The following is an 11823-nucleotide window of genomic DNA, read 5'->3' as shown; positions in this document are numbered from 1 at the left end:
ACTGCCTGCGCCTCCTTCGCTTGCAGCAGATGCCCGCCGGTTCCTCGCGCGCGACAGGGAGATGGCTGGAACTCGCTGGGGCTGCGCGAAGCTGGTCCTTGAGGGAAGAGATTTAGCGGGGTGTGTAGGGAGGGAAAGGAAGGGGGCACGTATGGGCGACGTCCCGTGCCCAAGCACGCCTAGTCTGGAGGAGAGCGCGCGCTCCAGAGCCTGAGGGGACGGCGGGCGGGCGGAGAGACGGTTTTAGCCTGGCCCGGCGGCGCTTTCAGTGCCTGCCTCAGCGCTGCAGCAGCGGGTCCTTCTCCTTCCTCCCCACCCACCTCTGGCCGCTCTCCGCCTTCTCTCTTCCCTGCTGCTGCTGCTGCTTTGCCTGGCAATCCAGCCTCCCTCTCGGTCTTCACTACCGGGTCAGGCTTGGAGGAGAGCGAGTGTGTGAGCCAGACAGACATATCCCCACCTCGCTCCCGCCTCCTACTCCAGCATACACAGCCCTCCCTCCCCCTTCTCTCCCCCTTTCATCCAGTTACTGTACAACTAGTATTCTCTCTCTCTCTCTCTCTCTCTCTCGCACACACACACACGCACACACTCGACAGAATCCTGGCTGCTGCTGCATCTGCCATGGCTAGCAGTTCACACCGCGCGCGCAGCTAGAGAAACGGAGAGGGGGAAAGAGTCGCCCTTCCTTCCTTCCTTCCTTCCCTCCCACCTTCCCCCATTCCTTATCCCCTCTTCATCCTCCCTTCTCCCCCCCAGTTCAGGGAAGAGGAGCAGTAACAGCAGGAGCAGCCCTCACCCGCCCCTCTCAGAGCCTCCCCCTCCTCCCCTTTTTCCTTACCACCAGCTAAAAAGGAAACTCCAAGGACACCCCAAGGCAAAAGAGAGAGTGAGGGGGGGAATAAAAGAGGGGGGGACAGCCCATCCCTTCCCCCGACCCCCACACACGGCAATGTCCAAGGGCTTGAAGAAGAAAAGCCACTGGACGAGCCGAGTCCATGAGTGTATCATAGTGAGGAACCAGGAGGGCCAGCTGGGCTTCGAGCTCAAGGGGGGAGCTGAGAACGGGCAGTTCCCGTACCTGGGGGAGGTCAAGCCCGGCCAGGTGGTCTATGAAAGCGGCGGGAAGTTGGTGCCCGAGGAGCTGCTCTTAGAGGTGAACGAGACACCCGTGGCTGGGCTTACCATCAGGGATGTGCTGGCTGTGATCAAGCACTGCAAGGACCCCATCCGGCTCAAGTGTGTCAAGCAAGGTAAGGGGAGGCGAGGGGAAGGGCAGGAGGCGGGGAGGGAGAGCCCCAAAAGCGTCGAGGTGCGCAGCCTTGCTCCATTTCGGTCTTGGGAGAGCAACTTTCTAGCTTTTTGGCAGTTTGGTTGCCCCCACACCCAGGGCAGAGAAGGCAGTGGCGTACATCCTTGTGAGTGGAGATCAATGCGTGTCTTATGTGTTGCACGGGAGAATTAAATGTGCGTCAGTGACAGCACTTGAAGTGCCTGGAGCTGAAGAAAGCAGATAAAGTTCGGCAGGGCCCAGCTGGGACTGAAGGGAAGCAGGCAGGCAGGGGAGGGGGGATGTGTGGGCCAGACATAAATGTTATCCTGGAATCTGCCCACCTCCCCATCACCTTCCAACACAGACTGCTAGAGCTGACTTGAGTCCTGGGACAACGTGAAGTCAGAGTAAAAATCCAGTGTTCCTGAGCAAGTGCAGAGTACCACCTTTTCACTCTGTGCTGCCTTTCCTCAGGATTTAGGATGTGTAATACTGCAATTCTATCCATGTAACATGGGAACAAGCTCTCATACTCAGGGGGACTTGCTTCTGAGTAAGCATGCTTAGGATAGGACTGTATGGCTGCAATCCGATGCAGCCTTGCCGGAGAGTGAGTCCCAGTGAATGCTATAGGACTTACTTCGATTAAAAACCTGCATGGGATGGGGCTTTAGGGCTTTGAGGAAAGACGGCATGGCTCCAAGGCAGGCTTAAGCCTCGGCATCGAACCCCCACCCCCAAATAATTAGCCCTGGATCGGAGTAGAAGGAAACTATCCCAGGACATCTTTTTTGGCAAAGGGAGCTGAAGCTCATACACATGCCATGGAGTAAGAGGAAGGAAGGAGGGGGAGGTGTGGTTAAACATTATGACAGTTCTTAAATAAAGAGTCTTCCCTGGAAAGCATCAGCAGTGACTAACCCTCCAATTAGCAGTGGTAGCCATGGAGGGGACCAGCCTGTGCTAAGAAGCCGCAACGTGCAACCGAGAGCGTTCCAGTCGCTTGGGATGATGATTGTTATTATCCTGAGTGTGGATTTTCATCCAATAGGAGGGCGGGGCGAGAGCCGGGGTGGGACTTAGTTGAGCATCTGGGTTTTCCCTTAGATCTGCATAACGTGCTGGGCGTGTACCCCTAAAGGCGCTGGCTTGGTGCTGCTTGTCAAGCCATTGACCACGACAAGATTCTCACTTCTGCAAGAACCAGCCGAAGGTTTACTTGGATCGAAAACAAGTCTTCTGACCTACTAAAATAATGTCACCGCTATTTTAAAGGAAGAGCGAGAGAGAGCAGAAAGTCTTGTTTAAATAACGGGGGGAATTGATTAAATAATAAAGGGAAATAAAGGGGGAATAGGATTAAACATACTTCGTTTCGTTTTTATTTTGATGTTATCTTGGTACTCTAGCCCCAAAGAAGGCAGAGGCTGCAATGCAAAATTGCAACAGAAGGTTTGCAATAAGGTTTTACTATTCAAAGAGCATTTAACGAGCTGAACATCTGCAAGCTTCGTCACAAAGCTAGCTGAATTCCTCAATCTAGTGATGACGCTGTGGTTACAGAGAAGGGATGGGAAACCTGTGGCCCTTCAGATGTTGTTGCACTTCCAGCTCACAACATCCATGACCTTGGCCATGATCACTGGAGTTAATGGGAGCTGGACTCCAACGGAGGGCCACAGGTTCCCATCCTTTTCATAGGGCTATAATTTTAACCTTCACTTTTGAAGGTGGGGTGGTTTGTCACAGAAGGTAAATCAAAGAAATCCTTAGCTGTAGCTGTTGATAGTGAGATAGGTTGTTGGTAGGTAAGGCAAGGAGTCTGTATTCTGCATTCCCAAATAGATTTAAGGCATCCCAGGGAATAAAAATCAAGACTCAGAAGCAGCCCTGTGGGAATAGGTGGAAGGTTGTTAATAACAGAAAATAGGTATTGAATGTATAGGTGGAAAACTGGCCTCAGATCTTGGAGCCCTAAGCTAGAAAAATATATATTTAACAATAGAAGTTGTCTATATTGAAATAAATATGAACAGTTATAACTGATAAAGGCTGATAGCTGCTGTATGAGAAAGTCCTTGGCTACGTCTAGACTCCCACTATTTTATGGGTGGGATTAAATTGTGTACTGGCAAATTCAGATTGCTTAATTAAAGTGGATATGAGGTTCTTGAACAACAAACCCACTTCCCCCCCAAAACAGACTTTTTTTGTGCTAAGGAAAGAGATGGGGAAATACACTGGAAAGTGTGGGATAACGAGTGCTTGACGTGGCATTGTGTAACCTCCCTGAAACAAATTAGAATGAATGCTCAGTAAACAGCCAATGTCATATAACCTCCGCAAAAACTTTGTGTAAACAAATCAGGGTGAATTGTCAATAAATAGGTCTGGAACAACACTTGTCTACATTGCACACACAAGCTGGTTTATACAAAGTTTAATCGTAATGGCTTCATCTCTGGAACCCTCATAATTGTAGCTTTGTGATGGTATTATGAGATCCCTAAGCCTCTTAAAGAACAATTCCCAGGTTCCATAAGGAAATATATCATAGTTTCAACTGATTTGAGTTAGCATTGTGGACACACACTCTCAGATATACACTGTAGGATAAATAATGATAATCTGTAAAATGTAATCTTCCATGCTGTGTATACTACTAATTTGAAATGATAAAGAAACAAAATATTAATAGGAAAACATAAGATAGCTTCCCTCATCAAGCTCCTGACATTCAGTGTCCAATGGCAATGTTCAGATATTCTCGTTGGCTAATTACTTTCCAGGATTTCTGTGTTTTTGCATCCCTCAGATGATGGATCTGATCCAAAGTTTGAATCAGGCATTTAAAGTTTTACTGCTGTCTCATATAGTAAGGCCAAACTTTTAACACTACCATGTCTTGATTTTTGTGCAGGTGGGTACTGGCACTTGAGTATGTGGAATAGTCCTAGGATAGTAGGTCAAATCTCTGTATTGACAGAAAGTGTGAGGACAGGGATAATTCATATGACAAGAAAGGGAGGTAAAGGTGGAAAAGTTTTATACTGTAAAACAAAGTTGATGGGATCCCATCACTGCTGTCCTGTGCATTGCTACTGACATCAATGGGATTTACGTGTGTGTGGCTCCATGAAGCATAAATGCAAGCCCTTACCATAGCTTTTTAGATATCTTCAAATGTATTTTAAGATCTGTTTTTATGATGTTTTAAAGTGTTTTTAGTGCGTTGTTTGCCGCCCTGGGCTCCTGCTGGGAGGAAGGGTGGGATACAAATTAAATAATAAATAAATAAATATATTGAAAAGACAGATAATATTCTTGACAAATAGGCTAAAATTGATTTTAGCTGCTACTTGTTTTTGTCTGTACATTCTGTTTTTGTGCATTGTTGCTACTTCAATGTGATTGTATGGACATCTTGTGCCTGTATTGTAATATATATCTTAGATAATTTATTCCTTGCATTTACTGGTGCTGTTCTTCACTATCCTTCAACTGGCAGCTCCTCCAAAGGGAGTAAGTTACATGACTCAGCTTCCTTAACAAACAAAAAAAACAAAAAAGTCCAGTTTATATGTACTCCATCCTGCTTCATCCCCTCTTTCATAGTTAAAATTTATCTGTTTTGGAACTGAAGTGCTTTTAGGCTAGCAATGCATTACTATCTGTAACATTACTATTACTGTCTGCCTCCCTGGGCTCCTACTGGGAGGAAGGGTGGGATATAAATATAAAAAATAAATAAATAACATTTACAAACAAATGTGGGTCAGTGATATTTTATTAGGCTTGTATACAGCATTTGCAAGTCACATGAGTCTGTGAAGTTGGGCACCAGTTTCTATGCAAACTACAATCAAAAGACAATTCCAGTGCAAATGCTCTTAAGTTAGGGAATAGCTGGCAACTCCTCCAAAGGGAGTAAATTGAATGACTTCACCTTCTCATGGAAAGAAGTCTTGCCAAGTGGACCTTTAAAAATGCAATCCAATTTAGTTTCTGTACTCCTTATTTGAAGTTCAGAGGTCCTTCATAAAAAGTTTACTCCCGGTGATTCCGTCCTCTCTGGGCGGCGCCCATAACAGAGAGGGTTAGTCAATAAATGATACCTGTTTTTGTAACTTTGTTCTCTTTCTCTTATAAGACATGTGGGGTTAAAGTTAATTAAGTCATTATAATAATTTTTGCATAAATTTATCAGTGATCTCTATATAATCCTTCAACTGAAGACAGTTAATTAAAACATCATGACCTTGAATGTGCCATGTGACTGTTTTGGCTTGTCTCTCTTGGAATTTAAGTGCTGTCAGAGTGAAATTAGAGTATGAAGTGTGTAGGTAGAGCATTGACGCTTCTAATATGGTGGTTAAAGGTCTTTGAGCATATATTTTTCTTGAATGTTCTTACAAATCAGTTGTCAGGTTGACTATTGAGATAAAATCACTGAGTGTTTAATTCTGTTTTACAGTAGCTTGTGGAGCTCTTAGCATTACAGGCAATCAAAATGATATCTCTTTTGTGGTTCTACCTCAGCATATTCAGTTTTTCAGATAGTAAAAAAAATGTCCATTCATATGCTTTAGTGGCTTACAAAAATGACATTTTGCCCCTATGATATTTACATTAGAAGAGCTGATCCTATTGATGCAGCACTGTCAGATACCATCCCTTACAATGCTTGAATCCTGAGCTTCTTTACTTGGAAGTAAAACATATAGATTTGAACAGTGCTTATTTCCAAATGAATGAACGTAGAATTTCATCCTAAGCAAGCAGGTGTTTTATTGGGTAATGTGTTAATTAGGCCAAATTGTTTGAGTTATGTGAAGCTGTTTGCTCATGCTCAGCAAGCATCCTGGTGTGAACCACTTTGCTGTTTTGAAGAAAAGAAGTTGGTCTTGACTTTTTGGGAGCTACAGATTGAAATCCTACTATAGACTAAATGAATGACGTCAAGGAGCTGTATGAATACAATAGTGAGCTGTGGAAATTTAGTTACTACTTCTTCTCATGCTTCTTTTGGAGTTTGTAATTGTCAATGGATACTTAAAGAGTTCCTAGCCAACACTGCAGAAGGTTGACTTTGCCAGATAATTTTGAGAGAGTTTATATGGGTTGCTATGATGCTCATAGCACAGTATGAGTTGGCATAGCTACAGCTTTATCCTTTGCAAGGTAGGAAGATTCTGCTAGGCTGCCTGTTGATTGCAGTCTTGTTTTAACATACTATGGTTACATAACAGGTGTGCAGGCCTGCACTAACATAAATGGGTCCAGGATAGCCTACATGCATTTCATACAACATGTGAAGTGTATTCAGAAGTAGTATGACTTGAAAAACCCTAGTTCTAGAAATCTATTTAACGGGAAGATCTTGGATCTCTGTCGATGACGATGAATCTACTGCAGCTCACATTTGTACCTTCAGTTTCCTACCTGTGCTCCATTTAAACCTTTTACAAGCTAGTTGTGTGTCAAAGTCTTATCGCTGGATGGAGTAGCTGTGTTGTGGATTTTATGTGGTCCAGATAGGTGGTAGTAGAAGACATCCTTCGCAAGCACTGCCACGTTACTTTAGAAATGTTTATGTTTATGGTTCCCTTCATTTTCCAGGGATTCTGTTTACTTGATAACATTTCTTCCTTCCTGATTAAAGTAAACTAAATAATAAAACTTAAAAAAAAAAAATTAACTGATTTGATACATTGATACTGGGACAAAAGTGATAGTCTGTATTCTTCATGATGGCTGTCAAATACTGGGGAACGCAGTAAAAAAGGACTTAAATATTATATTTGACTAATTATTTTTGTTACTATTTTGACTGTTGAATGAAAATTCTGTGCCTTCACTGAAAATTAGGTAAAGAAGACCAACATACTATATATATTGTGGTCAATTTTAATATAGTAAAGCAGTTGTGGGCCTCAAAAAGAAATGACGTTTACTTCCATGACATAAGTACAGGAACCTAGGAAGCTGCCTTATAAGGGGTCAGAACATTGGCCCATATAGCTTAGTCAGTGCTTTTTTAATATAAAAGTCCTGTGAATCCCAGCACAAAAATGGCTGCTATGGGCAGCAAAAAAAGAGGTGCTGGTACTCTGTACCAGTGAGTCATTGGCGATCACTTGTGGCCGAGTAAGATTGTCTTCCAGGGTAAGGTCTTTAACAGTGGGTCCGTAAGTGACTGTGGAGGCCAATTCTGGATCCACACAGCCTCCCACAGTGAGGACATAGGTTTCTAGATGGAAGATGGTCATGATGAGGATTTGCTTGACATGCCTTCCGCTTAGCTCCTTTGTCCCTTTCGCCCTGTACTCGTGCTTCTTCAAAGTCCATAGCACCTTTGATAATGACCGACCTCCAATTGGGACGCTCATAGGCCAAGGCTTCCCAGTTCTCAATGCTTATGTTACATTTTTTTAGATTAGTTTTGAGAACATCTTTAAACCTCTTTTGCTGTCCACTGATATTCCGTTTTCCATCCTTAAGTTGGGAGTAAAGGAGCTGCTTTGGAAGACGGTGATCAGGCATTCGAACAACATGGCCGGTCCAGCAAAGTTGATGTTGGAGGATCATTGTTTCAACACTGGTGGTCTTTGCTTCTTCCAATACTCTAACATTAGTCCGCCTATCTTCCCAAGTAATTTGCAGAATTTTCCGGAGGCAGCGTTGGTGGAATCTTTCAAGAAGTTGGGAGTGGAGTTTATAGATGGTCCATGTTTTACAAGCGTACAGTAAAGTCGGTAGTACATGGTTTTGTAAATAAGCATTTTGGTCTCCCTGCAAATATCCCGATCCTCGAACACTTTAAGCTTCATTTGGGAGAATGTGGCACTCGCAGAGCTCAGACGATGCTGAATTTCAGCATCAATGTCAGCTTTTACAGAGAGATGGCTGCCAAGATAGGAAAAGTGATCAACATTCTCCAGCGTCACACCATTAAGCTGGATTGATGGTGCTACAGAGGGATTGGTTCGCACTTGCTGATGAAGCACTTTTTGATGTTAAGCGAGAGGCCAAGCTTTTCATATGCTTCTGCAAAGCCATTTAGGATAGTTTGAAGATCTTCCTCTGAATGTGCAGAGGCTACATTATCATCGGCATATTGAAGATCTAAGAGGTTGTAATTACCTTACATTTTGCTTTCAGCCTACTGAGATTAAAAAGCTTTCCATTTGTTCGATATGTGATTTCCAGTCCAGTGGGAAGTTTCCCCTCAACAAGGTGTAGAATCATGGCGATGAAAGTAGCAAATAAGGTCGGAGCAATTACACATCCCTGTTTGACGTCTGATCCCACTTTGAATGGATCACTTTGAGAGCCATTGTTATCCAAAATTGTTGCCGTCATGTTGTCATGGAGGAGTCGCAAAATATTCACAAATTTATCAGGGCATCCAATTTCCAGAAGGATGGTCCAGAGAGCAGTTTGATTTACAGAATCAAAGGCCTTAGTCAAATCAATAAATGCCATATACAGAGGTCGATTTTGCTCCCTGCATTTTTCTTGAAGTTGTCGTGCAGTGAAGATCATGTCCACTATCCCCTGGAAGGGCGGAAACCATTTTGGGATTCAGGGATGATGTCTTCTGAGATAGGTAGGAGGAGATTTGCAAGGATCATTGCAAGGATTTTACCTGTGGTGGCTAGAAGAGAGATGCCACGGTAGTTCCCACAATCTGTCCTATCATCCTTCTTGAAAAGAGTGATAATTATGGCATCCCTAAAGTCTTCCGGGATCTCCTCCCTCATCCAGATTTTTTCAATGAGCTTATGAAGTTGTATAAATTCAGGCCCACCTTCTTTAAAGACTTCAGGAATCCCATCAGGTCCCCTAGCTTTGTTATTCTTCATTTGATTAATGGCTTTACTGACTTCATCCAAATTAGGGGATACTGCAAGCTCATCTCTAATTTGTTGTTACGGGATTTGCAAGAAGACCTCATCAGCCACAATAGAGTTACAATTAAGGAGGTCGTGGTACCAGTGAGTACTGTCACAAAGAAAGCTCTGAGCTTAGTATGCTTCTGGCAACTGCCCTTCAGGATTTCAGACAGGACTCTTTCGCAAGCCCAGCCATATGTGGAGATACCAGGGATGGAATCTGTAATCTTTATATATATATATAAACCCACTGCTCAGCCTCTGAGTTTAGGCCATTCTTCAATAATTTACTTTCTTACTGTAATTGTGTACTTTAATTGCAAAGTAGCTTTCTTCTATGAAATATAAATGCATAATTTCATTAGTGAAGTATATAATACTTGCTTCCTTGTATACTGACTTGAAAGCCCAGTAAAGTGTAGATGCCTTGATTTATGATATATAGAGCTTATAAGCCCCACTCCAGAGATTCCATAGCCTGTGAAAGTTCCAGTTTCCTAAACATGCACTGGGTTTCCCTTTTGACTGAGAAGTATGAAATTATTACATCCATACATCCCCATTGCACATGTATACCTGCCCTGATATTGCACTGAATGGAAAGTCCACATTCACTAGGAGCTTTATTTGACCTCAGAGTTGCTCTGATGCTGTGAATTGTGACGATCATTTTCTCCTCAGAGACTGACAATCTGAATATCAGAAACCACCATTCATACCTAGATAATCCAGTTATTCTTGGCACAGTCTGCACACAGCATTGACTTTGAGGATTCCATATTACTGTTCACCAGGAGCCAAAAGATTATGGATTTTAAATCTGTGGCTTCTTGCCATGGGTAATATTACTTGAGGTTGTTGCAGGTTTAGGGGGTCTTTTGATGTAACATTTAAATGTCAATTTCTTACAGAAGTCTCAGGGTGATCAAACATTTTGAAGAGCAAAAAATATAGATATAAAAAATCTAAATCTGATTTAAAACAAAATCTGTATTACCTCACCCCTTTAGTGACTTCTACCTGGCTTCTAGAGCCAAACCACTCAAGAGAGATCTTAAAACATTCTCAAAAGATACTCAGCATGTATATCGGCAAATCTCCAGGAAAGAGAAATATTCACAGCCATTCTGCATACTTTTTCGTGCATACATATACAGATGTCACCAAGTAATTGTTTTAAATATGTCCAAGTACAATAAACCACAATTAAACACACAGTTGTAAATGATAATCTAACCATTCTAGCATGTGCAGATGAGCCTGAATCATGGCTGATGTCAGTCCATTTTGCAAATGAATATTTTAACTAGCTTAACTCATTAACTATGCCTTTGGGGATCACTGAAGTATCAAAATGATTTAGATGTGACTGACTATTGTGAAAATGAGATTCGCAGAAGGACATAGGAGGAAAGTTATGGCAGTGTAGGAGCTGCGCTGTAGGCTTCTATCAGAGAAAAGCCAGGAGTTATGCAAGGGAGTTGATACCAAGGAACACATTAAAGCACATGTCCAGAACGACAGTATATGGCCAGACAAGTCCCCATCAAAACACTAAGCCCTTCCTGCCCAGCGGTTCAGTCCAAAGACAGTAAATGCTTCATTTGTTTATCTATATGCTGCTTATATAGTGAATAAGATTGTGTTCAAAGTTGCTCACAAGGTATCAAATAAACAATAACAATTCAAAAACATAAGAACAATTACAAATAATCACAATGACAGGAAGTAAATACTTCATTTAAAAATCAATTAATACAATATTGTATAAAACAGTACAAATAAACTAATCTAATTAGAAACACTGAAATAAAAAAGTAGTATACAAGGCCAAAAAATCTCAATTCTGCAAGACATTCCAGAAAAGCTCAGTACAATTAAGTTATACACATTGGATGGCAGCCACACTTCTCATTTGCTGCAGCCCTCACCATTACATCTCTAGCTAGCACCTCTTCTTTCAGTTCATTTTGCATTTCTCACTGGTGAGGTAAATATTGCTGTTTCTCCTTTAAACTCCCACATGCACTTATTGTTTTGATACTGATCAATCTCTGTACATCAAACACCCCTTTTTCCAACACTGTGTTCTAGGCAGCAGGATTTCTGAAGTTCCAGGGTGGTGCTGGTGGGATAAGGCAAGTGGAAATGCTCAGCCCCTTGTGGTCTCCCCTCCAAACATTTACTTCACTGTCAAGAAGATGTTCCAAACTTTGTGCTGGTAGTTCAGTACACAGGGCAGCTACATATAGAATCAAAGGTTTCTGGCTCTAGCCTGGTGGGGAAACTGATAATAAGACTGGTAGCTTGATAGTCTTCATAGTACAGAGATTTTAACAGTTGCTTAGGGGCAAACCAGACAGTGCAAAGGGACATGAAGTGAAGCTTTTTCTCTCTCTCGGCTCTTTCTTGTAACAGGCCAGGCATATAATACATGATGTGACATCATCACAATTTGCATCTCCCTGGACCCAGTTCACAACACTGACATGGAGTAAGTGGGAAGAGATCACATTGTGTGTTGCTTTAAAAATGTTAATAAAGGGAGAGTAAAGAGTCACAGTGTTTGCCTTCTTTGGGTCTGTTTTAAAACCTGGTGCTCTTATGAGCATGTATAATTCTATGTTTTAGGGACACATGCTAAAATCTTTTCTCTTC

The 11823-nt window shown here is 42.5% G+C and overlaps 1 protein-coding gene across 17 annotated transcripts in view; it reads left to right on the top strand.

The window, feature by feature from the left end:
- The first annotated feature begins 398 nt into the window (after nt 1-398).
- Nucleotides 399-11823, top strand: part of MAGI2 (membrane associated guanylate kinase, WW and PDZ domain containing 2) — a 1014264-nt gene continuing 1002839 nt past the window's right edge. For 8 of the 17 annotated variants that reach the window (XM_061582120.1, XM_061582118.1, XM_061582116.1 and 5 more), the window contains exon 1: nt 402-1250. In XM_061582120.1, the coding sequence (XP_061438104.1) occupies nt 950-1250 (301 nt within the window). In that variant the 5' untranslated portion in view covers nt 402-949. Of the gene's footprint in view, nt 1251-11823 lie in introns of all 17 variants that reach the window. The other 9 variants (XM_061582109.1, XM_061582110.1, XM_061582111.1 and 6 more) reach the window with 4 other exon arrangements.

This window comes from Rhineura floridana, chromosome 8 (assembly GCF_030035675.1).
Source record: "Rhineura floridana isolate rRhiFlo1 chromosome 8, rRhiFlo1.hap2, whole genome shotgun sequence".
NCBI lineage: Eukaryota > Metazoa > Chordata > Lepidosauria > Squamata > Rhineuridae > Rhineura > Rhineura floridana.
The sequence above is the reverse complement of the archived record's forward strand: the minus strand, read 5'-3'. Positions and strand labels throughout refer to the sequence as shown.